At 48.7% G+C, this 26,254-nt stretch overlaps 1 protein-coding gene across 1 annotated transcript in view; it reads left to right on the forward strand.

Annotated features, from left to right (window-relative positions):
* The window catches only part of nvl (nuclear VCP like), a 287,895-nt gene that overhangs the window by 174,066 nt on the left and 87,575 nt on the right, over positions 1–26,254 (forward strand). The window contains exons 14-15 of the mRNA XM_041188172.1: positions 15,772–15,997; positions 20,207–20,332. Of these exons, the coding sequence (XP_041044106.1) occupies positions 15,772–15,997; positions 20,207–20,332 (352 nt within the window). The remainder of the gene's footprint in view (positions 1–15,771; positions 15,998–20,206; positions 20,333–26,254) is intronic.

Raw genomic sequence — 26,254 nt, forward strand, 5'->3', positions numbered from 1 at the left:
TGTAGTTAATGGACTCGACCTGTAACTGGTCACTCCCTGTAGTTAATGGACTCGCCCTGTAACTGGTGACTCCCTGTAGTTAATGGACTCACCCTGTAACTGGTCACTCCCTGTAGTTAATGGACTCACCCTTAACTGATCACTCCCTGTAGTTAATGGACTCACCCTTTAACTGGTCACTCCCTGTAGTTAATGGACTCGCCCTGTGACAGGTCACTCCCTGTAGTTAATGGTCTCGCCCTGTAACTGGTGACTCCCTGTAGTTAATGGACTCGCCCTGTAATTGGCCACTCCCTGTAGTTAATGGACTCGCCCTGTAACTGCTCACTCCCTATAGTTAATGGACTCGCCCTGTAACTGGTCACTCCATGTAGTTAATGGACTCACCCTGTAACTGGTCACTTCCTGTAGTTAATGGACTCACCGTATAACTGGTCACTCCCTGTAGTTAATGGACTCGCCCTGTAACTGATCACTCCCTGTAGTTAATGGACTCGCCCTGTGACGGGTCACTCCCTGTAGTTAACGGACTCGCCCTGTGACGGGTCACTCCCTGTAGTTAATGGACTCGCCCTGTAACTGGTCACTCCCTGTAGTTAATGGACTCGCCCTGTATCTGGTCACTCCCAGTAGTTAATGGACTCACCGTATAACTGTTCACTCCCTGTAGTTAATGGACTCACCCTGTAACTGGTCACTCCCTGTAGTTAATGGACTCCCCCTGTAACTGGTCACTTCCTGTAGTTAATGGACTCGCCCTGTAACTGGTCACTTCCTGTAGTTAATGCATTTGCCCTGTAACTGGTCACTCCCTGTAGTCAATGGACTCGCCCTGTAACTGGTCACTCCCTGTAGTTAATGGACTCCCCCTGTAACTGGTCACTCCCTGTAGTTATTGGACTCACCCTGTAACTGGTGACTCCCTGTAGTTAATGGACTCACCCTGTAACTGGTCACTCCCTGTAGTTATAAAAACAAAAAAACTGCGGATGCTGGAAATCCAAAACAAAAACAAAAACAGAATTACCTGGAAAAACTCAGCAGGTCTGGCAGCATCGGCGGAGAAGAAAAGAGTCGATGTTTCGAGTCCTCATGACCCTTCGACAGAACTTGAGTTCGAGACCCTGTAGGTAATGGACTCACCCTGTAACTGGTCACTCCCTGTAGTTAAAGGACTCACCCTGTAACTGGTCACTCCCTTTAGTTAATGGACTCGCCCTGTAACTGGTCACTCCCTGTAGTTAATGGACTCACCATGTAATTGGCCACTCCCTGTAGTTAATGGACTCGACCTGTAACTGGTCACTCCCTGTAGTTAATGGACTCGCCCTGTAACTGGTGACTCCCTGTAGTTAATGGACTCACCCTGTAACTGGTCACTCCCTGTAGTTAATGGACTCACCCTTAACTGATCACTCCCTGTAGTTAATGGACTCACCCTTTAACTGGTCACTCCCTGTAGTTAATGGACTCGCCCTGTAACTGGTCACTCCATGTAGTTAATGGACTCGCCCTGTTACTGATCACTCCCTGTAGTTAATGGACTCGCCCTGTGACGGGTCACTCCCTGTAGTTAATGGACTCGCCCTGTAATTGGCCACTCCCTGTAGTTAATGGACTCGCCCTGTAACTGGTCACTCCCTGTAGTTAATGGACTCGCCCTGTATCTGGTCACTCCCTGTAGTTAATGGACTCACCGTATAACTGTTCACTCCCTGTAGTTAATGGACTCACCCTGTAACTGGTCACTCCCTGTAGTTAATGGACTCCCCCTGTAACTGGTCACTTCCTGTAGTTAATGGACTCGCCCTGTAACTGGTCACTTCCTGCAGTTAATGCATTTGCCCTGCAACTGGTCACTCCCTGTAGTCAATGGACTCGCCCTGTAACTGGTCACTCCCTGTAGTTAATGGACTCCCCCTGTAACTGGTCACTCCCTGTAGTTATTGGACTCACCCTGTAACTGGTGACTCCCTGTAGTTAATGGACTTACCCTGTAACTGGTCACTCCCTGTAGTTATAAAAACAAAAAAACTGCAGATGCTGGAAATCCAAAACAAAAACAAAAACAATTACCTGGAAAAACTCAGCAGGTCTGGCAGCATCGGCGGAGAAGAAAAGAGTCGATGTTTCGAGTCCTCATGACCCTTCGACAGAACTTGAGTTCGAGACCCTGTAGGTAATGGACTCACCCTGTAACTGGTCACTCCCTGTAGTTAAAGGACTCACCCTGTAACTGGTCACTCCCTGTAGTTAATGGACTCGCCCTGTAACTGGTCACTCCCTGTAGTTAATGGACTCACCATGTAATTGGCCACTCCCTGTAGTTATTGGACTCACCCTGTAACTGGTGACTCCCTGTAGTTAATGGACTCACCCTGTAACTGGTCACTCCCTGTAGTTATAAAAACAAAAAAACTGCGGATGCTGGAAATCCAAAACAAAAACAAAAACAGAATTACCTGGAAAAACTCAGCAGGTCTGGCAGCATCGGCGGAGAAGAAAAGAGTCGATGTTTCGAGTCCTCATGACCCTTCGACAGAACTTGAGTTCGAGACCCTGTAGGTAATGGACTCACCCTGTAACTGGTCACTCCCTGTAGTTAAAGGACTCACCCTGTAACTGGTCACTCCCTGTAGTTAATGGACTCGCCCTGTAACTGGTCACTCCCTGTAGTTAATGGACTCACCATGTAATTGGCCACTCCCTGTAGTTAATGGACTCACCCTGTAACTGGTCTCTTCCTGTAGTTAATGTACTTGCCCTGTAACTGGTTACTCCCTGTAGTTAAAGGACTCGGCTGGTGATGGGTCACTCCCTGTAGTTATTGGACTCGCCCTGTAACTGGTCACTTCCTGTAGTTAATGCATTCGCCCTTTAACTGGTCACTCCCTGTAGTCAATGGACTCGCCCTGTAACTGGTTACTCCCTGTAGTTAATGGACTCCCCCTGTAACTGGTCACTCCCTGTAGTTATTGGACTCACCCTGTAACTGGTCACTCCCTGTAGTTAATGGACTCACCTTGTAACTGGTCACTTCCTGTAGTTAATGGACTCACCCTGTAACTGGTCTCTTCCTGTAGTTAATGTACTCGCCCTGTAACTGGTTACTCCCTGTAGTTAAAGGACTCGCCTGGTGATGGGTCACTTCCTGTAGTTATTGGACTCGCCCTGTAACTGGTCACTTCCTGTAGTTAATGGACTCACCCTGTAACTGGTCACTCCCTGCAGTTAAAGGACTTGCCCTGTAACTGGTCACTCCCTGTAGTTAAAGGACTTGCCCTGAAACTGGTCACTTCCTTTATTTAATGGACTCGCCCTGTGAGGGGTCACTCCTATAGTTAATGGACTCACCCTGTGATAGGTCACACCCTGTAGTAAATGTACTCACCCTGTGATAGGTCACTCACTGTAGTTAATGGATTCGCCCTGTGACTGGTCACTCCCTGTAGTAAATGTACTCACCCTGTGATAGGTTAGTCCCTGTAATTAAGGACTCGCCCTGTGACTGGTCACTCCCTGTAGTAAATGTACTCACCCTGTGAGGGTCACTCACTGTGGTTAATGGACTCGCCCTGTAACTGGTCACCCCTTGCAGTTAATGGGCTCACCATGTGACGGGTCACTCCCTGTAGTTCATGGACCCGCTCTGTGAATGAGTCACCCCTATAACTAATGGACTCGCCCTGTGACTTGTCACTCCCTGTAGTTAATGGAGTCACTCTGTAACTGGCCACTCCCTGTAGTTAATGGACTCGCCCTGTGAATGGTCACCCCTATATTTAATGGACTTGCCCTGTGATCGGTCACTCCCTGTAGTTAATGGACTTGCTCTGTGACTGGTCACTCCTATAATTAATGGACTTGCTCTGTGACGGGTCACCCCTATTGTTAATGGACTCTCCCTGTGACAGGTCACCCCTATAGTTAATGGACTTGCCAAGCGATGGGTCACTCCCTATAGATAGTGGACTTGTCCTGTGACAGGTCGCAGGGTTAGTTGTGTCACGTGACAGGATTAATTAATGACCTCAGAGGAAAGGCACTCTTAAGTTAAAGCAACCAGAATATGATTAAATTTTAGATCCAGTTTGAAAGGGAGAAGAGTGGATCTAAAACTAGTGTCTTAAACTTTAAAAAAGGGCAACAAGTAGGATGAAATCTAAGCTATCTGTAGTAACTGGAAAATTAGGCTAGAGGATAAATCAATAGAGAAGCAATGGTAGACATTTAAGGGGATATTTCATAGTATTCAGAATAAATACATTCCTATTATAAAGAAAAATTCTAAGTATGGACCCACCATCCGTGGTTAACTAGAGATGTTAAGGAAAGCATCAAACTTAAGGAAAAAAATGTACAACTCTGCAAAGATGAGTGGAAGGACAGATGATTGGACAGAATATAAAGAACAGCAGAGAATGACTAAAAGGTCAATCAGGAAAAAGAAATTAGAGTATGAGAGGAAGCTAGCTAGAAATGTAAAAGCGGATAGCAAGAGTTTCTATAGGTATTTAAAATGGAAAAGAGTAAGTAAAGTGAAGACCCAGTTAAAGTTTCAAGTCCATTTGACTCTTCAGGGCTCTGAAGAAGAGCCATACGGATTCGACACATTAACTCTGCCACAGATGCTATCAGACCTGATGAGTTTTTCCAGCATTTTTAGTTTTTGTTTCAGATTTCCGGCATCTGCAGTATTTTGCCTTTATTTATAGGTAGGAAAGTACATTGTGAAGAGGACATTAGGTTGCAGATGGATATAAGTAGGTTGAGTGAGTGGGCAAAGATCTGGCAAATTGAGTTTATTGTGGGAAAATATGAAGTTGTTCACTTTGTCAGGAAGAACAAAAAAGCAGAGTATCACTTAAGTGGAGAACGGCTGCATAATTCTGAGGTGCTGAGGGATCGAGGTGTTCTAGTATGAGTCACAAAAAGTTAGTATGCATGTTACAGCAAGTCATAAAGAAGGCTAATGGCATGCTACTGGAATGAACATAAAAGTAAGGATGTTATGCTTCAGTTATACAGGGCGTTGGTAAGACTGCACCTCGAATACTGTGTGCAGTTTTTGTCTCCTTATTTAAGGAAGGATGTAAATGCATTGGAGGCGGTTCAAAGGAGGTTTACTAGATTGGTACCTGGAATGAGTGGATTGTCTTATGAGGAAAGGTTGGACAGACTGGGCTTGATTCCACTGGAGTTTAGAAGAGTGAGGGATGATTTAATTGAAGTATACAAGATCCTGAACGGCGTTGACTAGGTGGATGTCAAAAGGATGCTTCCTCTTGTGGGTGAGTCCAGAACTAGGGGGCACTGTTTTAAAATTAGGGGTCGCCCTTTTAGGACAGAGATGAGGAGAATTTTTTTCTCTCAGAGGGATGTTTACTTTGGAATTCTCTGCCTCAGAAGGTGGTGGAGGTGGGGTCATTGAATATTTTTAAGGCAGAAGTAGATAGATTCTTGTTAGGCAAGGGAATCAAAGGTTATCGGGGTTCGATGGGAATGTGGAAATCGGAACACAAGATCAGCCATGATCTTGAGTTGTGGAGCAGGCTTGAGGGGCTGAATGGTCTACTCCTGTTCCTATTTCATATGTTCTTATTCTCCCTATCGTTAATGGACTTGTCCTATATTGTTGTTGACATCTTTTGATGATCTGCTTCTATCACTGCTTGTTTGTCCCTGCAACCACACCCCCACTCCACTTCTCTCTCTCTCTCTCTCCGCCCCCCCCACACACACCTTAAACCAGCTTATATTTCAACTCTTTCTTGGACTCGAACTCAAGTTCTGTCGAAGGGTCATGAGGACTCGAAACGTCAACTCTTTTCTTCTCCGCCGATGCTGCCAGACCTGCTGAGTTTTTCCAGGTTACTCTGTTTTTGTTTTTGTCCTATAACAGGTCACTCCCTTTACTTAATGGACTGGCCCTGTGATGGGTCACACCCTGTAGTTAATTCTTTTAAAAAAATTAATTCATGGACTCTCCCTGGGATGTGGGCATCACCGGCTAGTCCAGCATTTATTGTCCAACCCGAATAGCCCTTGAGAAAGTGCTGATGAGCTGCCGCCTTGAATCACTGCTGTCCATGTGGTGAAGAGTCCAGTGTGCTGTTAGAGAGCGAGTGCCAGGATTTTGACTCGGGACAGTGAAGGAACTGTTGTCTTACAAGTGTTCTGTATAACTGAAGCATAATCTCCCTACTTTTGTTTTCAATTCCCCTCGCAATAAATGATAACATTCTATTAGCTTTCCTTTGTACTTGCTGTACCTGCACACTCGCCTTTTGTGATTCATGCACGCGGACACTCAGACCCCTCTGCATCTCAGAGCTCTGCAATCTATCACTAATCTGCTTCTTTATTCTTCCTGCCAAAATGGACAATTTCACATTTTCCCATATTATACACCATTTGCCAGATCTTTGCCCACTCATTTAACCTATCGATATATTTTTGTAGCCTCCTTATGTCCTCTCCACAAATTACTTTCCTACCTATCTTTGTGTCATCAGCAAATTTGGCAACCATCCCGTCAATCCCCTCATCCAAGTCATTTATATAAATTGTAAACAGTTGAGGTCCCAGCACTGATCCCTGTTACACACCACTCGTTACACCTTGCCAACCTGAAAAAGACCCATTTCTGCCTAGTCTTTGCTTGCTGTTAGCCAGCCAATCTTCTATCCATGCCAATATGTTACCTCCCTACACCATGAGCTTTTATTTTCTGCAATAACCTTTGATGTGGCACTTTATCAAATGCCCTCTGGAAATCTAAGTATAGTACATCCACCGTTTCCCCTTTATCCACAGCACATGTTACTTCCTCAGAGAACTCCAATAAGTTGGTTAAACATGATTTCCCTTTCACAAAACCATGTTGACTCTGCCTGATGACCTTGAACTTATTCAAAAGCTGGTATAGCTTCTTTAATAACAGCCTCCAACGTTTTCCCTATGACAGATGTTAAGCGAACTGGCCTGTAGTTTCCTGCTTTCTGTCCCCCTTTTTGATTAATGGAGTTACATTTGTTATCTTCTAATCTGATGGGGCTTTCCCTGAGTCGCGGCAGTTTCGGAAAATTGAAAACATCAATTGAAGCATCAGCTATCCCACCAGCCGCTTATTTTAAGATGTTAGCATGAAGTCCATCAGGATCTGGGTGCTTGTCAGCCCACAGCTCACAGAATCACAGTGCAGAAGAGGCCCTTCGGCCCATCGAGTCTGCACCAACATGTGAGAAACACCTGACCTTCCTACCTAATCCCATTTACCAGCACTTGGCCCATAGCCTTCAATGTTATCACATGCCAAGTGCTCATCCAGGTACTTTTTAAAAGGGTGTGAGGCAACCCGCCTCCATCACCCTCCCAGGTAGTGCATTCTAGACCGTCTCCACCCTCTGGGTAAAAATGTTTTTCCTCACATCCCCCCTAAACCTCCTGCCCCTCACCTTGAACTTATGCCCCCTTGTGACTGACCCTTCAACTAAGGGGAACAGCTGCTCCCTATCCACCCTGTCCATGCCCCTCATAATCTTGTACACCTCGATCAAGTCGCCCCCCTCAGTCTTCTCTGCTCCAGTGAAAACAACCCGGGTCTATCCAACCTCTCTTCATAACTTGAATGTTTCATCCCAGGCAACATCCTGGTGAACCTCCTGTGCACCCCTTCCAGTGCAGTCACATCCTTCCTATAATGTGGCGACCAGAACTGCACACAGTACTCCAGCTGTGGCCTCCCCAAGGTTCTATACAACTCCAACATGACCTCCCTACTTTTGTAATCTATGCCTCGATTGATAAAGGCAAGTGTCCCATATGCCTTTTTCACCACCCCACTAACATGCTCCTCTGCCTTCAGAGATCTATGGACATACACACCAAGGTCTCTTTGTTCCTCAGAACTTCCTAGTTTCATGCCGTTCATTGAATACTTCCTTGTCAAATTATTCCTTCCAAAGTGTATCACCTCACACTTTTCAGGGTTAAATTCCATCTGCCACTTATCTGCCCATTTGACCATCCCATCTATATCTTCCTGTAGCCCAAGACACTCAACCTCATTGTTAACCACCCGGACAATCTTTGTGTCATCTGCAAACTTACTAATCCTACCCCCAACATAGTCATTTATGTTGTTTATATAAATGACAAATAATAGGGGACCCAGCACAGATCCCTGTGGTACGCCACTGGACACTGGCTTCCAGTCACTAAAGCATCCTTCTGTCATCACCCTCTGCCTCCTACAACTAAGCCAATTTTGAATTCACCTTATCAAATTACCCTGTATCCTATGTGCATTTGCCTTCTTTAAAAGTCTCCCATGTGGGACCTTGTCAAAGGCTTTGCTGAAATCCATATAAACTACATCAACGGCACAACCCTCATCTACACACCTGGTCACCTCCTCAAAACATTCAGTCAAATTTGTTAGGCATGACCTCCTTCTGACAGTCATGCTGACTATCCCTGATCAAACCTTGCCTCTCCAAGTGGAGATAGATACTCTGCTTCAGATTTTTCTCCAATAGTTTCCCTACCACTGAATCGAGACTCACTGGCCTGTAGTTCCCTGGCTTATCTCTACAACCCTTCTTAAATAACAGAACCACATTAGCTGTTCTCCAGTCCTCTGGCACCTCCCCCTTGGCCAGAGGGGAATTAAAATTTGGGTCAGAGCCCCTGTGATTTCCTCCCTTGCCTCCCTCAGCAGTCTGGGACACAAATCATCCGGACCTGGAGATCAGTCCACTTTTCAGCCTGCCAACATCTCCAATACCTTGTCTCTCCTTGTATCAATTTGCATAAGAACCTCAGTCCCTCTCTCTGAGTTTGATACCTTCATCATCATTCTCTTGGGTGAAGATGAATGTGAAGTATTCATTCAACACTCTAGCGATGTCCTCTGGCTCCACCCATACATTCCCCCCTTGGTCCATTATGGGCCCCACTCTTTCCCTGGTTATCCTCTTCCCATTGATATACTTATAGAATATCTTGGGATTTTCCCTACTTTTACCAGCCAGAGCTTTCTCATATCCCCTCTTTGCTCTCCTAATTGCTTTCTTAAGCTCCACCCTGCACTGTCTGTACTCCACTAATGCCTCCGCTGATTTGCTCCCCTTGTACCTGCTAAAAGCCTCTCTTTTCCTTCTCATCGTATCCTGAATATCTCTGGTCATCCATGTTTCTCTGGGCTTGTTACTCTTCCTATCACCCTAGAGGGAACCTATTGAGCCTGTACCCTCCCCATTTCCTTTTTGAACACCCCCCACTGCTCCTCTGTAGATTTCCCCACAAGTAGCTGTTCCCAGTCTACCTTGGCCAGATCCTGCCTTATTTTACTAAAATCCACTCTCCCCCAATCCAAAACATTTTTTTGCAACTTGTCTATTTCTTTGTCCATAATAAGCTTAAATTATACCATGTTGTGGTCGGCATCACTAAAATGCTCCCCCACCACCACCTCAGCCACCTGTCTGGTTTCATTCCCCAGAATTAGGTCCAGCACTGCGCTGTCCCTTGTTGGACCCTCTACATATTGACCTAAAAAGTTCTCCTATACACATTTCAAGAAATCCACTCTATCTAAACCCTTAACACTATGTCTATCCCAATTAATTTTGGGAAAGTTGAAATCCCCTAATATAATTACCCTATTGTTATTGTTTCCACACACCTCCATAAATTGTGCATATATTTGCTCCTCAATTTCCCGCTGACTACCTGGGGCCTCTATAATAAACACCTAACAATGTGGCTGCCCCTTTTTTATTCCTAAGCTCCACCCACAAAGGTTCATTCGATGCCCCCTCCAAGATATCATCTCTCCTTACTGCAGTAACTGACTCCTTAACTAATAATGCAATGCCTCCTCCTCTTTTACCCCTTCCCCTGTCTCACCTGAAGATTCTATATCCTGGAATGTTGAGCTGCCAATCCTGCCCCTTCCTCAACCATGTCTCAGTGATGGCTCCTATATCACAATTCCATGTGTCAATCCTCACCCTTAACTCATCCGTTTTACCTGTAATACTCCTGGCATTAAAGTAGAAGCCATCTAGCTTTGCCTTACTCCCCTGAAGCTTAATGCAGCTGTACTCCCTGTGACTTGATTGTTTTACTGTATTATGATGTGTCCCTATTCTGCTAACATTCTGTGTCCTCTCCCCCTGCTGAATTAGTTTAAACTCTTCCCAACAGCACTAGAAAACCCAGCCACAAGATGTTAGTCCTGCTCCGGTTCAGATGTAGACTGTCCCGTTTGTACAGGTTCTACCTTCCCCAGAAATGCTCCCAGTGATCCAGGAATTAAAACCCTCCCTCCTGCACCAACTCTTAAGCCACATATTCATCTGTGCTTTTCTCCTATTTCTGAGCTCACTAGCACGTGGCACTGGGAGTAATCCAGAGGTCTTGCTTTTTAGTCTACTGCCTAACTCCCTGAATTCTTGATGCAAGACCTCATCCCTCTTTCTACCTATGTCATTGGTACCAACATGTACCATGACCTCTGCCTTATCACCCTCCCCCTTCAGGATGCCCTGCAGCCGTTCAGTGACATCCCAGACCCTGGCTCCAGGGATGAACATACCATCCTGGAGTCTTGTTGACAGCCACAGCAGCGCCTTATCTGTTCCCCTAACTATAGAATCCTCTATTACTATTGCTCTTCCTCCCCTCCTATACAGACAGGCTGCTTGTGGTGCCAGAAGCTTGGCTCTGTCGCACTCCCTGGAGGGACCAGAGCCTTCATTAGCCTCCAAAATGGAATACCGATTTGCAAGCGGGACCCCAGGAGAGTCCTGAACTACTTGCCTGTTTCTCTTGGACGCCTGTTGATCACCCATTCCCTTCCTTCCTCATGTCCCTTCATCTGCAGTGTGACCACCTCCCTAAATGTGCTATCCACGATACTCTCAGACTCGCGGATGCTCCAGTGTCCCCAGGTGCTGAGCTTTCAGGAGCTGCAGCTGGATACACCTCCTGCGCACATGCTGGTCCCGGCTTCCCACATGGAGCATGCGGAGCGCACCATGGCTTTGAGCTCTCCTGCCATGTCTTATCCCTTTAAATTAAACCTTTTTAGTCAATTACTGTAGGGCCCTTCTTTCCTGATCCTCCTTACTGAAGAATATACAAACTATAAACCACAAAAAGACAAACTATAAGCGATTAAAGTAGTAAATACCTTAACCACTACTTACCAGTGATTCCTTTGCCTTGTAGCCTCTACTGCTACAGCAGGGCAAGACTCACGCTCTGAAGATTTAGGAAGTTGGATAGCAAGGAAAAAGTGCAAAGGGCACCTATTCCCCTATGCACCGAATTCCCACTGTGCGCCACTTTGCCAATACCCACTCTTGCTGTGCCTCACTCACGATGTGCTCTCTCCACCATTCTTGTGCAAACACAGCTGCAACAATTTATTCAGTACCACTTCGCTGGTGATTGTAATTTTCCTAAGTTCATCCCTCCCTTTCATTTCCTGGTTTATGGTTGCTTCTGAGATGTTGCTTGTGTCCTCTATAGTGAAGACTGATGCAAAATACTCGTTCAATTCATCTGCAATTTCCTTGTTTTCCATTATCAATTCTCCAGGTTTAGTTTCTATAGAACCAATACTCAAATTGTTAACTCTTTTCTGTTTTAAATATTTATCGAAACTCACTATCTGGTTTTATATTTCTGTCTAGCTTTCTCTCATACTCTAATTTTTCCCTCCTTATTAATCTTTTAGTCACCCTTTGCTGTTTCTTATGTTCTGTTCAATCTTCTGATCTTCTACCTATCCTTGCACAATTATATGTTTTTTCTTTACGTTAGATCCTATCTTTAACCTTACTATTTAACCAAGGATGGCATGTCGATTCCTTGGACATTTTCTGACTTGTTGGATTGTATCTATTCTGTGTTTTCTGAAATATCCCCTTAAATGTTTGCCAATGCATCTCTATTGACCTATCTGTCAACCTAACTTGCCAATTCACTTTAGTCAGCTCTGCTTTCGTGCCCTCATAATTGCCCTTATTTAAGTTTAAAAACATTGTCTCAGACCCACTGCTCTCTCCCTCAAACTGAATGTAAAATTCAATCATATTATGGTCACTGCTGTCTAGGAGCACCTCCACTATGAGATCACTAATTACTCCCATCTCATTACACCAAGCCTTGTCTCGCCTGCTCTCAGGTTAGATCCGGAACGTACTGTTCTAAGAAACTATCCCAGAAACATTCTATGTACTCCTCATCTAGGATACCTTTGCCCATCTGACTTTTTCAGTCTATATGTAGATTAAAATCTCCCATGGTTATCACTGTCCCTTTCTGACAAACTCCCATTATTTCTTCATTTATTCTCAACCCTACTAAGTGGTTACTGTCCGAGGGCCTGTACACAACTCCCACAAGTGACTTCTTGCCGTTACCATTTCTTATCTCTATCCAAACTGTTTCCACATCCTGGCCTCCTGAACTTAGGTCATCCCTCTGCATTGTGCTAATACCATCATTAAATAACAGAGCTACTCCTCCACCTTTTCCTCACTTCCTGTCCTTCCTAAATATCCTGTACCCGTCAATATTCAGGTCCCAATCCATGTCCTCTTGCAGCCACATCTCTGTAATGGCTTTCAAATTGTAATTATTTATTTCTATGTGTGCTTTCAATTAATCTGTTTTGTTTTGAATGCTTTGTGTATTGAGATACAGAGCCTTCAGTTTTATTCTTTTAATCTTTTTATAACTTCTTGTTTCATCTGTTGATTTACTGTTATTTGTACTCTCTATCCCTTCCTGTCATGGTCTGTTTTTCATTTCTGGCAATAATGGCATTACCGTCACCAAATCTCGCACTATCAGCATCCTGGGGGTTACCATTGACCAGAAATTGAACTGGACTAGCCATATAAATACTGTGGCTACAAGAGCAGGTCAGAGTCTAGGAATCCTGCGACGAGTAACTCACTTCCCAATTCCCCAAAACCTGACCACCATCTACAAGGCACAGATCAGGAGTGTGATAGAATACTCTCTGCTTGCCTGGTTGAGTGCAGCTCCCACAACACAAGAAGCTGGACACCGTCCAGGACAAAGCAGCCTGCTTGATTGGCACCATATCCACAAAAATTCACTCCCTCCATCACTGACGCACAGTAGCAGCAGTATGTACCATCTACAAGATGCACTGCAGGAAATCACCAAGGCTCCTTCAACAGCACCTTCCAAACCTACGACCACTACCATCTAGAAGGACACCACATGGACTTCAGCTCACCACCACTTTCTCAAGGGCAACTAGGGATGGGCAATAAATATAAAAACAAAAAAACTGCCGATGCTGGAAATCCAAAACAAAAACAAAAACAGAATTACCTGGAAAAACTCAGCAGGTCTGGCTGCATCGGCGGAGAAGAAAAGAGTTGACATTTCGAGTCCTCATGACCCTTCGACAGAACTAGTTCTGTCGAAGGGTCATGAGGACTCGAAATGTCAACTCTTTTCTTCTCCGCCGATGCAGCCAGACCTGCTGAGTTTTTCCAGGTAATTCTGTTTTTGTTTTTGTTATGGGCAATAAATACTGGCCCAGCCAGTTTGTAAATGAATGAAAAAAAGCCTTTCTCTTTTGCCTGTCTCTTTGATTCATCACATCATCCCAAGTTTGATCCCTTGCCCCCAATATTTAGTTTAAACCCCTCTCTACTTCCCTAGTTATGCGGCTTAAAGGAACACCAATCCCAGCACGGTTCGGATGAAGACTGTCTAATGGTACAGATCCGACTTTCCCCAGCACTGGTGCCAGTGCCCCTCGATCCGGAACCCACTTCTCCCACACCAGACTTTGAGCCACGCATTCATTTCTCGAATCTGATTTGTCCTATGTCAATTTGTACGTGGCTCAGGTAATACTGTAGAGAATATGACCCTAGAGGTTCTGCTTCTTAATTTGGTCCCAAGTTCCTCATATTGACTTTGCAGAACCTCCTTCTTTGTCCTGCCTCCGTCATTGGTATTTACATGGACCCCAATGACTGGGTCCTCCCCCTCCCACTGCAAGTTCCTCTCCAGCCCTGAGCAGATGTCCCAAACCCTGGCACTGGGCAGGCAACACAGCCATCTGGTGTCATGCTCTCTGCTGCAGAGAACGGTGTCAATCCCTCTGACTATACTGTCCCCTATTTGCACTACATTCCTTGTAGCTCTTCCCACTTGAATGGTTTCCTCTACCATGGTGTCATGGTCAGTTAGCTTATCCACCCTGAAGCCCCCACTCTCATCCAAAAAAGCTGAAAAAAGCCTCAAACCTGTTGGACAACTGCAGAGGCTCACACTCCTGCCCTCTGGGTCCCCTTACCTGCCTCACTTGCATTCACACCCTCCTGTCCCTGACCACTGACCAAATCAGGAGACCCTATCTTAAGGGATGTGACCATCTCCTAGAGTAAAGTGTCCAGGTAACTCTCCCCCTCCCTGATGTGCTGCAGTGTCTGCAGCTCGACCTCCAGCTCAATAACGCTGAGCTGAAGTTCCTGCAGCCGCAAACACTTGATGCAGATGTGTTTGCCCTGGATCACACCAGTATCCAGAAGCTCCCACATCCTGCAATCACAGCACATCACCTGTCCTGCCATCTCCAATATGTGTTAATTACTTAATCATTGCTCATTAATAAATTGTAATCAATGATACAGACACTTCCCAATCGGTTCAGCACTGAGTAAACTTTACAATACTGATTAAACAATACAGTACTGACAATACTGATAAGATTATTAATATCAGCTACTGGTTTACCTGCTCACTCTGCTGCACCAAAGTGAAAATGAAATACTGGAGGCTGAAAGAGTAGAAGGAAAAGATCCTCCTCCGCACCCTTCACTGAACTCCCCACTCAGCATCTTTACGTCCTGCAGTAAACCTTACCTTAAGCACCTCTTTTCCCCTATGCACTGAATTCCCACTTTGAGCCAAATTCCCAAATATACACACTCAGTCTCAGTCTCACTCATTCCGAAGTCTCCCTTTACTGACCGTGCACTTCTTACTGACAGGTCACACCTGTAGTCAATGGACCCTTCCAGTGACGATCTCTCTCTAGTTAATGGACTCTCCCTGTGATGATCTCTCCCTGTAGTTAATGGACTCTCCCTGTGACAATCTTTCTCTCTGTAGTTAATGGACTCTCCCTGTGACAATCTTTCTCTCTGTAGTTAATGGATTCTTCCTGTGATGATCTCTCTCTGTAGTTAATGGACTCTCCCTGTGACGATCTCTGTCTCTCTAGTTAATGGACTCTCCCTGTGACGATCTCTCCCTGTAGTTAATGGACTCGCCCTGTGACAATCTTTCTCTCTGTAGTTAATGGATTCTTCCTGTGATGATGTCTCTCTGTAGTTAATGGACTCTCCCTGTGACGATCTCTCTCTCTCTAGTTAATGGACTCTCCCTGTGACGATCTCTCTCTGTAGTTAATAGACTCTCCCTGTGACGATCTCTCTCTCTGTAGTTACTGGATTCTCGCTGTGACGATCTCCCCCTGTCGTGAATGGACTCTTCCAGTGATGAGATCTTCCTGTAGTTAACGGGCTTGCCCTTTTGGGCTGGGTGGGTGATGGTCTTATTTGAATGGTGCCGTCTTCAGGATGGGTTAAATATTAGATATGTCTCCTTTGCCGCTCGTTGGAGAATTTTACAGCCTGTGGGCACCATGGATGTTCCCCTAGTAACTGTTTGATTTTGTTCATTTCCCCTGATATCTCTCAGGATTTTAAGGACTTTGTGTCGGAAGCTGAAACTGCCAGAATCATTTGACTTTCACCAGCTCTCACGTCTGACTCCAGGTTACGTGGGCGCTGACCTTATGGCTCTCTGCCGTGAGGCTGCCATGAGCGCTGTTAACCGCATCCTAATCCAACGGCAGGAGGAGAACACACACAGGGAAACTCTCAAGGAATGCGGCAGCTTGGAGCTGCTGCAGAAGCCTGAACTGGTGAGGAGCTCTTACTCAACACTGTCCTCATCAAACACTCCCAGGACAGGTACAGCACGGGGTTAGATACAGAGTAAAGCTCCCTCTACACTGTTCCCATCAAACACTCCCAGGACAGGTACAGCATGGGGTTAGATACCGAGTAAAGCTCCCTCCACACTGTTCCCATCAAACACTCCCAGGGCAGGTATAGCACGGGGATAGATACAGAGTAAAACTCCCTCTACACTGTCCCCATTGAACACTCCCAGGACAGGTACAGCACGGGGTTAGATACAGAGTAAAACTCCCTCTACACTGTCCCCATCAAACACTCCCAGGACAGGTACAGCATGGGGATAGATACCGAGTAAAGCTCCCTCTACACTGTCCCCATCAAACACTCCCAGGACAGGTACAGCACAGGGTTAGATACAGAGTAAAACTCCCTCTACACTGTCCCCATCAAACACTCCCAGGACAGGTACAGCACAGGGTTAGATACAGAGTAAAGCTCCCTCTACACTGTCCCCATGAAACACTCCCAGGACAGGTACAGCACGGGGTTAGATACAGAGTAAATCTCCCTCTACACTGTCCCCATCAAACACTCCCAGGACAGGTACAGCACGGGGTTAGATACAGAGTAAAGCTCCCTCTACACTGTCCCCATCAAACACTCCCAGGACAGGTACAGCACGGGGTTAGATACAGAGTAAATCTCCCTCTACACTGTCCCCATGAAACATTCCCAGGACAGGTACAGCACGTGGTTAGATACAGAGTAAAGCTCCCTCTACACTGTCCCCATGAAACACTCCCAGGACAGGTACAGCACGGGGTTAGATACAGAGTAAAGCTCCCTCTACACTGTCCCCATGAAACACTCCCAGGACAGGTACAGCACGGGGTTAGATACAGAGTAAATCTCCCTCTACACTGTCCCCATGAAACACTCCCAGGACAGGTACAGCACGTGGTTAGATACAGAGTAAAGCTCCCTCTACACTGTCCCCATGAAACACTCCCAGGACAGGTACAGCACGGGGTTAGATACAGAGTAAAGCTCCCTCTACACTGTCCCCATGAAACACTCCCAGGACAGGTACAGCACGGGGTTAGATACAGAGTAAAGCTCCCTCTGCACTATCCCCATCAAACACTCCCAGGACAGGTACAGCACGGGGTTCGATACAGAGTAAATCTCCCTCTACACTGTCCCCGTGAAACACTCCCAGGACAGGTACAGCACGGGGTTAGATACAGAGTAAAGCTTGCTAATAGAGTACAGCCACAAGATTCCATGGGTTATGAAAGAACAAAAATAAACTTTACTATGTAAGGTCAGAAAGATAAAACAATTTATAAAATTTATCTCGTGCTCAAGCACCAACTCATAATGAGAACCTCAGCTCTTTGCCCGCACCGAGCAGAACACGACTTCTCCAAAAGGAGTACCTTTGCAGCACAGAGTCACCAACCTCCTGCTGCTTTCTTGAATCTTCAGGGCTTCCCCTGGGGCCTCCTTTGATTCCCAGGTTTTCCCCCAGTGTTCTGACCACAGCCAATGTTCATTGTTGCGCAAACCAAATCCACCTGGCTTCCGGGTCATTCCCTTTTTTTGTATTCTGAAAATGAGAAGACGATGTACTGATCTCAGCAGCAAGAGGTCCAGTAACATTCTTGGGACTTAAAAACATTATAAGTAAAAATTTTATTAACAGAAAAAAATAAAACTTAAGCACACAAGATTACAGTTATACAATTAAGATTAGTCTTAGAAAACGTTCCCTCAAAACTCTCTATTTGATCAGACCCACAAGTAAACACCTTCCAGGCAACACTTCCTTATAGATTTTAACTATGAAACCCATTAATATTACACAAGGCAAACTGCTGTAGCTTCAATAAAGGCATACCACATGACCTTCACCCTCTTCAGCGGTGGAATCTATTTAAGAATAAAACTGCTTGTTGCCCAAGACTTTTCTGGCTTGACTGGATGGCTGGCTCAAACTGCATCCTTTCCCAGCTCAGGGCTCCAGCTATAGCTCAACAGCTCAAACAGCTCCAGCTATCTCCACCTATCTCCATAGCTCCAGCTCAACAGCAACTCTAAAATACCCTTTTCGCCTTTCATCTTAGTTCCATTGTTCTTACACCTCTTTGAAACTCAAACCCTTCCAAATATAAGATCTTTCATGTTTCCATTTTGCCTTTGCTTTCGGGCCAATAAAGTACAATATCCCCACTACCGTTTACCTGTGGAATTCCTGAAAGATGAAAACATGTTTCTTTGCACTCTGACTCCCCTTTGGTATTCAAACTCTCAACCTATCTAAAAAGACAAATGCTAGATCTAACTTATTTACTTGTACCTTAAACTTAACACCTCTAAGTTTTTGTGTTTTCAAACCTGCCAGGCAACCTGACTCTTATCGATATCTTGCCCAGCTTAATTAAATTTCACAACACACACACCACCGCGCCCCCCTCCCGCCAGCCTTCTTTGCAGAAGAACACAATAGTCCCTAAATTATAAAAAAAAAATCCATTCAATTACCATGGCTTTCCCTGTGCCATCTTCGATTACCATGGCTTCCCCCAATCCCCCTCTTGGTTGCCAGGACTTCACCCCCTTCTGGACTCCTCCCCCCCCAGCCCCCAACTCATTTACCAGGGCTTCTGCCCCCACCCCTGGGTTTGCCCTGGGGCCCCCTCCGCTTAAAGTCTGCCAGCTGCAGCCCTTCACCTACATTTTAACATAATTCCTTCTCCCTTTGGGACCTTTCTCTGACCCCTTGTCTGGGATATTTATCTCCGATGCTGCTCCGCTCCTGGACAGATGACCCGGGTGTCCATGTCGTTTTTCATCTCTGCTCTGGGGTGCTGGGTCTGTCCTTAACCGAACTGCACACGTGCACCCTGCTGCTGGCCTGTGCACCTGTGGAAAATCTGAGGTTTGTCGGGAGTCTGTTGCCGACCTCCACTCAACGTTAGGTTGACTTTCACAACAAACCACTGTTCACCTATTAATTCATCGTTACCTCATGTTAATTCTGGATGTTGAGATAGATAGTATTGATTGTTTGCTTTGTTAACTCGTGTATCGTAAAATTTCTTGTTTGTTCAAAAGTGTGGAATCTTGTGGTTTTATTCTCTTAGTAACTAGGATTTCAAGTGTTGTCTACTTTACATCAAAAGTTACTGGTTCCTAACCAGGTTGTAACAAAATTTTGGGGTGGGGGGTCTGGTCTGGGGCTGTAACAAGTGTTTAACTGATGGTTGTGACTCATCCAAGAGCAGAGGGTTGGAGCTGGTTGTTGTTGTCGATGTGGGAGCTGACTCCAGGTTTGTTGTTGGTGTCACTGAGGAGCCACATGTAGATGAGAAGCAGTAGGGGACAAACATGCAGACATGTGCTCTTACTGCCGCAGGCGTGCACGTAAAGATGTATATACCGCACACGATTGATAAACAGAAATACACACGTACACATGGATTTGTGTACACAGCATTGCAGCCACCTTCATATTCTCTCAATTTCTTCACTCGCTTTCTCTGCTCTTTCTCCTCTCCCCTTTCTTGTCTTTCTGCTTCAATTCTGATTGCTTGTGACAACAACAACTTGTATTTATATAGTGCTGTTAATGTTGTAAAATGTTCCAAGACTTTTTATAGACAAATTAAGGAACAAAATTCAACACTGAACCACTTAAAGAGATATGAGGTCATTTAGCCTAAAGCTTAAAATTGGGGCTACCCAGGAGTGCAGATATCTGAGTTGTGGGGTTGGGGGAGATTACAGAGATAGGGAGGGGGTGAGAATTTTAAAATCAGGATGCTGCTTGACTGTGAGCCAGTGTAGGTCAGCAAGCACGTAAGGGACTCGGTATGGATTCGGGCGCAGGCATTCGGGGCTTTAGGTGACCTCAAGTTTACAGAGAGTGAAAAGAGGGAGGCTAGCCAGGCATGTGTTATAATAGTTTATTTCAAGCTTCTTTTCTCTGTTTTTTTTCCCTCTGTCACTTTCTCTTTATTGTTCTCTTTTGGTCTCCCCTTCTCCCATCCCCTCTTTTTTGTCATAACAAGTCCTGTTGTCTCACACGCTCTCTTGTGCCCGTGCACTCACTCCCTTTCTCCTCTACTGTCGCTCTGTCTGTCTTTCTCATTTGCTCTCTCCTCTATTCTCTTCCTCTAACTGGTGCTTTTCTTGCCTCCCTCTCTCAGGACCAGTTTGAGAGGCTGCTGGCATTGCTGAAGGATCAGTCCCCTGTCCCAGAGGAGGAGCTTCAGAAGCTGTGTATAGAGATGGCGGATTTCACCCTAACAGGTGGTCAGCCTCATCCAGAGGAGGTGTGAGAGGCTGACTGGGAGGAAGTCAGGACAGTCTGCTGTAGAGGAGAGTGAGAGGGCCCTGGGCTGGCAGTTAGCAGCATCTAACTTGGTGCAGAGGAACCCCCTGGGAAGGCGTCAGCCAGCTCTCGGGAGGTTGGAGAGGTCCCTGGGACAACCGTCACATCTAGAGGAGATTGTGATGTATGTTGGGACAAGCGTCATTCAGCATCTGGAGTGTTGGAGAGCTCCTGGGCAGGCATCCCAGCATCTGGAGGTGTTTTGAGAGGAGGCCTGTCACAGCCAATCCCACCTGAGAGGTGCTCAGGACCCAGGGCTGGCTCACAGCATTTAGGATTGCAGAGGTCACCCTGGGACACCCATCTCAATAAACAGAGGGAGACCCTGGGGATAGTCAGCCCATCTAGAGGGGTTGAGAGGTGACCTTGACAGGCAGTCACAGCACCGCTGGAGAGAGGAAGGAGGCCCTAGGACAGGCATTCCCATCTGAGGAGTTTGTGAAGGAGCCCTGGCAGGATGCAGCATTCATCTAGAGGGAGTGTGAGAGGAACCCTGGCAGACATTCATTGACCTGTAGGAGAGTGTGAAGGAGGTGACATGCAGTCACAGCCCAGAGGAGAGAGTGACTGGAGGACCTGGGATTATACAGTCAGCACATCTCATGAGAGTGTGAGAGGAGCTGGCAGGCAGCAGCAGCATCTGGGGAGTGTGTGAAGGAGCCCTGCCAGAGTCACATCTAGAGGAGAGTGCGAGAGGAGGACCTTGGGACAGGCAGTCAGCAGCATCTAGAGGAGTGTGTGAGAGGAGGATCCTGGGACAGGCAGTCAGCAGCATCTGGAGGAGTGTGTGAGAGGAGGACCCTGGGACAGGCAGTCAGCAGCACCTAGAGGAGAGTGCGAGAGGAGGACCCTGGGACAGGCAGTCAGCAGCACCTAGAGGAGAGTGCGAGAGGAGGACCCTGGGACAGGCAGTCAGCAGCACCTAGAGGAGAGTGCGAGAGGAGGACCCTGGGGCAGGTAGTCAGCAGCATCTAGAGGAGAGTGTGAGAGGTGGACCCTTGGACAGGCAGTCAGCAGCACCGAGAGGAGAGAGCGAGAGGAGGACCCTAGGACAGGCAGTCAGCAACGTCTAGAGGAGAGTGTGAGAGGAGGACCCTGGGACAGGCAGCCAGCAGCATCTAGAGGAGAGTGTGAGAGGAGCACCCTTGGACAGACAGTCAGCAGCACCTAGAGGAGAGTGTGAGAGGAGGACCCTGGGACAGGCAGTCAGCAGCACCTAGAGGAGAGAGTGAGAGGAGGACCCTGGGAATAGGCAGTCAGCAGCATCTGAAGGAGAGTGTGAGAGGAGGACCCTGGGACAGGCAGTCAGCAGCACCTAGAGGAGAGAGCGAGAGGAGGACCCTAGGACAGGCAGTCAGCAAGGTCTAGAGGAGAGTGTGAGAGGAGGACCCTGGGACAGGCAGTCAGCAGCACCTAGAGGAGAGAGTGAGAGGAGGACCCTGGGAATAGGCAGTCAGCAGCATCTGGAGGAGAGTGTGAGAGGAGGATCCTGGGACAGGCAGTCAGCAGCATCTAGAGGAGAGTGTGAGAGGAGGACCCTGGGACAGGCAGTCAGCAGCATCTAGAGGAGAGTGTGAGAGGAGGACCCTGGGATAGGCAGTCAGCAGCACGTAGAGGAGAGTGTGAGAGGAGGACCCTGGGACAGGCAGTCAGCAGCATCTAGAGGAGAGTGCGAGAGGAGGACCTTGGGACAGGCAGTCAGCAGCATCTGGAGGAGTGTGTGAGAGGAGGACCCTGGGACAGGCAGTCAGCATCTAGAGGAGAGTGTGAGAGGAGGACCCTTGGACAGGCAGTCAGCAGCACCTAGAGGAGAGTGCGAGAGGAGGACCCTAGGGACAGGCAGTCAGCAGCATCTAGAGGAGAGTGTGAGAGGAGGACCCTGGGACAGGCAGTCAGCAGCACCTAGAGGAGAGTGTGAGAGGAGACCCTTGGAAAGGCAGTCAGCAGCACCTAGAGGAGAGTGTGAGAGGAGGACCCTGGGACAGGCAGTCAGCAGCACCTAGAGGAGAGTGTGAGAGGAGGACCCTGGGACAGGCAGTCAGCAGCATCTAGAGGAGAGTGTGAGAGGAGGACCCTGGGACAGGCAGTCAGCAGCACCTAGAGGAGAGAGCGAGAGGAGGACCCTAGGGACAGGCAGTCAGCAAGTCTAGAGGAGAGTGTGAGAGGAGGACCCTGGGACAGGCAGTCAGCAGCATCTAGAGGAGAGTGTGAGAGGAGGACCCTGGGACAGGCAGTCAGCAGCACCTAGAGGAGAGTGTGAGAGGAGGACCCTGGGACAGGCAGTCAGCAGCACCTAGAGGAGAGTGTGAGAGGAGGACCCTGGGACAGGCAGTCAGCAGCATCTAGAGGAGAGTGTGAGAGGAGGACCCTGGGACAGGCAGTCAGCAGCACTAGAGGAGAGTGTGAGAGGAGGACCCTGGGACAGGCAGTCAGCAGCATCTAGAGGAGAGTGTGAGAGGAGGACCCTGGGACAGGCAGTCAGCAGCACCTAGAGGAGAGTGTGAGAGGAGGGCCCTGGGACAGGTAGTCAGCAGCATCTAGAGGAGAGTGTGAGAGGAGGACCCTGGGATAGGCAGTCAGCAGCACCTAGAGGAGAGTGCGAGAGGAGGACCCTGGGACAGGCAGTCAGAAGCACCTAGAGGAGAGTGCGAGAGGAGGACCCTGGGACAGACAGTCAGCAGCATCTAGAGGAGAGTGCAAGAGGAGGACACTGGGACAGGCAGTTAACAGCACCTGGAGAAGAGTGTGAGAGGAGGTCCCTGGGACAGGCAGTCAGCAGCACCTAGAGGAGAGTGCGAGAGGAGGACCCTGGGACAGACAGTCAGCAGCATCTAGAGGAGAGTGCGAGAAAAGGACCCTGGGACAGGCAGTCAGCAGCACCTAGAGGAGAATGTGAGAGGAGGACCCTGGGACAGGCAGTCAGCAGCACCTGTAGGAGAGTGTGAGAGGAGGACCCTGGGACAGGCAGTGAGCAGCACCTATAGGAGAGTGTGAGAGGAGGACCCTGGGACAGGCAGTCAGCAGCATCTAGAGGAGAGTGTGAGAGGAGGGCCCTGGGACAGGCAGTCAGCAGCACCTAGAGGAGAGAGCGAGAGGAGGACCCTGGGGCAGGCAGTCAGCAGCATCTAGAGGAGAGTGTGAGAGGAGGACCCTGGGACAGGCAGTCAGCAGCATCTGGAGGAGAGTGTGAGAGGAGGACCCTGGGGCAGGCATTCAGCAGCACCTAGAGGAGAGTGCGAGAGGAGGACCCTGGGACAGGCAGTCAGCAGCATCTAGAGGAGAGTGTGAGAGGGGGACCCTGGGACAGGCAGTCAGCAGCATATAGAGGAGAGTGTGAGAGGAGGACTCTGGGACAGGCAGTCAGCAGCACCTAGAGGAGAGTGCGAGAGGAGGACCCTGGGGCAGGTAGTCAGCAGCATCTAGAGGAGTGTGTGAGAGGAGGATCCTGGGACAGGCAGTCAGCAGCACCTAGAGGAGAGTGTGAGAGGAGGACCCTGGGACAGGCAGTCAGCAGCATCTAGAGGAGAGTGCGAAGGAGGACCTTGGGACAGGCAGTCAGCAGCATCTAGAGGAGTTTGTGAGAGGAGGACCCTGGGACAGGCAGTCAGCAGCACCTAGAGGAGAGTGCGAGAGGAGGACCCTGGGACTGGCAGTCAGCAGCACCTAGAGGAGAGTGCGAGAGGAGGACCCTGGGACAGGCAGTCAGCAGCACCTAGAGGAGAGTGCGAGAGGAGGACCCTGGGGCAGGTAGTCAGCAGCATCTAGAGGAGAGTGTGAGAGGTGGACCCTTGGACAGGCAGTCAGCAGCACCTAGAGGAGAGAGCGAGAGGAGGACCCTAGGACAGGCAGTCAGCAACGTCTAGAGGAGAGTGCGAGAGGAGGACCCTGGGACAGGCATTCAGCAGCACCTAGAGGAGAGTGCGAGAGGAGGACCCTGGGACAGGCAGTCAGCAGCACCTAGAGGAGAGAGTGAGAGGAGGACCCTGGGAATAGGCAGTCAGCAGCATCTGGAGGAGAGTGTGAGAGGAGGACCCTGGGACAGGCAGTCAGCAGCACCTAGAGGAGAGTGTGAGAGGAGGACCCTGGGACAGGCAGTCAGCAGCACCTAGAGGAGAGTGTGAGAGGAGGACCTTGGGACAGGCAGTCAGCAGCATCTAGAGGAGTGTGTGAGAGGAGGACCCTGGAACAGGCAGCCAGCAGCATCGAGAGAGTGTGAGAGGAGCACCCTCGGACAGGCAGTCAGCAGCACCTAGAGGAGAGTGTGAGAGGAGGACCCTGGGACAGGCAGTCAGCAGCAACTAGAGGAGAGTATGAGATGAGGGCCCTGGGAGTAGGCAGTCAGCAGCATCTAGAGGAGACAGCGAGAGGAGGACCCTGGGGCAGGCATTCAGCAGCACATAGAGGAGAGTGCGAGAGGAGGACCCTGGGACAGGCAGTCAGCAGCACCTAGAGGAGAGAGTGAGAGGAGGACCTTGGGACAGGCAGTCAGCAGCATCTAGAGGAGTGTGTGAGAGGAGGACCCTGGGACAGGCAGTCAGCAGCACGTAGAGGAGAGTGTGAGAGGAGGACCCTGGGACAGGCAGTCAGCAGCATCTAGAGGAGAGTGCGAGAGGAGGACCTTGGGACAGGCAGTCAGCAGCATCTAGAGGAGTGTGTGAGAGGAGGACCCTGGGACAGGCAGTCAGCAGCAACTAGAGCAGAGTATGAGATGAGGACCCTGGGAATAGGCAGTCAGCAACACTAGAGGAGAGAGCGAGAGGAGGACCCTGGGGCAGGCATTCAGCAGCACCTAGAGGAGAGTGCGAGAGGAGGACCCTGGGACAGGCAGTCAGCAGCAACTAGAGGAGAGAGTGAGAGGAGGACCCTGGGAATAGGCAGTCAGCAGCATCTGGAGGAGAGTGTGAGAGGAGGACCCTGGGGCAGGCATTCAGCAGCACCTAGAGGAGAGTGTGAGAGGAGGACCCTGGGACAGGCAGTCAGCAGCACCTAGAGGAGAGTGCGAGAGGAGGAACTTGGGACTGGCAGTCAGCAGCACCTAGAGGAGAGTGCGAGAGGAGGACCCTGGGGCAGGCAGTCAGCAGCATCTAGAGGAGAGTGTGAGAGGAGGGTCCTGGGACAGGCAGCCAGCGGCATCTAGAGGAGAGTGTGAGAGGAGGACCCTCTGGGACAGGCATTCAGCAGCACGTAGAGGAGAGTGTGAGAGGAGGACCCTGGGACAGGCAGTCAGCAGCACCTAGAGGAGAGAGCGAGAGGAGGTCCCTGGGGCAGGCATTCATCAGCACCTAGAGGAGAGTGCTAGAGGAGGACCCTGGGACAGGCAGTCAGCAGCACCTAGAGGAGAGAGTGAGAGGAGGACCCTGGGAATAGGCTGTCAGCAGCACCTGGAGGAGAGTGTGAGAGGAGGATCCTGGGACAGGCAGTCAGCAGCACCTAGAGGAGAGTGTGAGAGGAGGACCCTGGGGCAGGCAGTCAGCAGCACATAGAGGAGAGTGCGAGAGGAGGACCCTAGGACAGGCATTTAGCAGCACCTAGAGAAGAGGGTGAGGGGAGGACCCTGGGACAGGCAGTCAGCAGCACCTAGGGGAGTGTGTGAGAGGAGGACCGTGGGACAGGCAGTCAGCAGCACCTAGAGGAGAGAGCGAGAGGAGGACCCTAGGACAGGCAGTCAGCAAGGTCTAGAGGAGAGTGTGAGTGGAGGACCCTGGGACAGGCAGTCAGCAGCACCTAGAGGAGAGAGTGAGAGGAGGACCCTGGGAATAGGCAGTCAGCAGCATCTGGAGGAGAGTGTGAGAGGAGGATCCTGGGACAGGCAGTCAGCAGCATCTAGAGGAGAGTGTGAGAGGAGGACCCTGGGACAGGCAGT

This window comes from Carcharodon carcharias, chromosome 5 (assembly GCF_017639515.1).
Source record: "Carcharodon carcharias isolate sCarCar2 chromosome 5, sCarCar2.pri, whole genome shotgun sequence".
NCBI classification, from domain to species: domain Eukaryota; kingdom Metazoa; phylum Chordata; class Chondrichthyes; order Lamniformes; family Lamnidae; genus Carcharodon; species Carcharodon carcharias.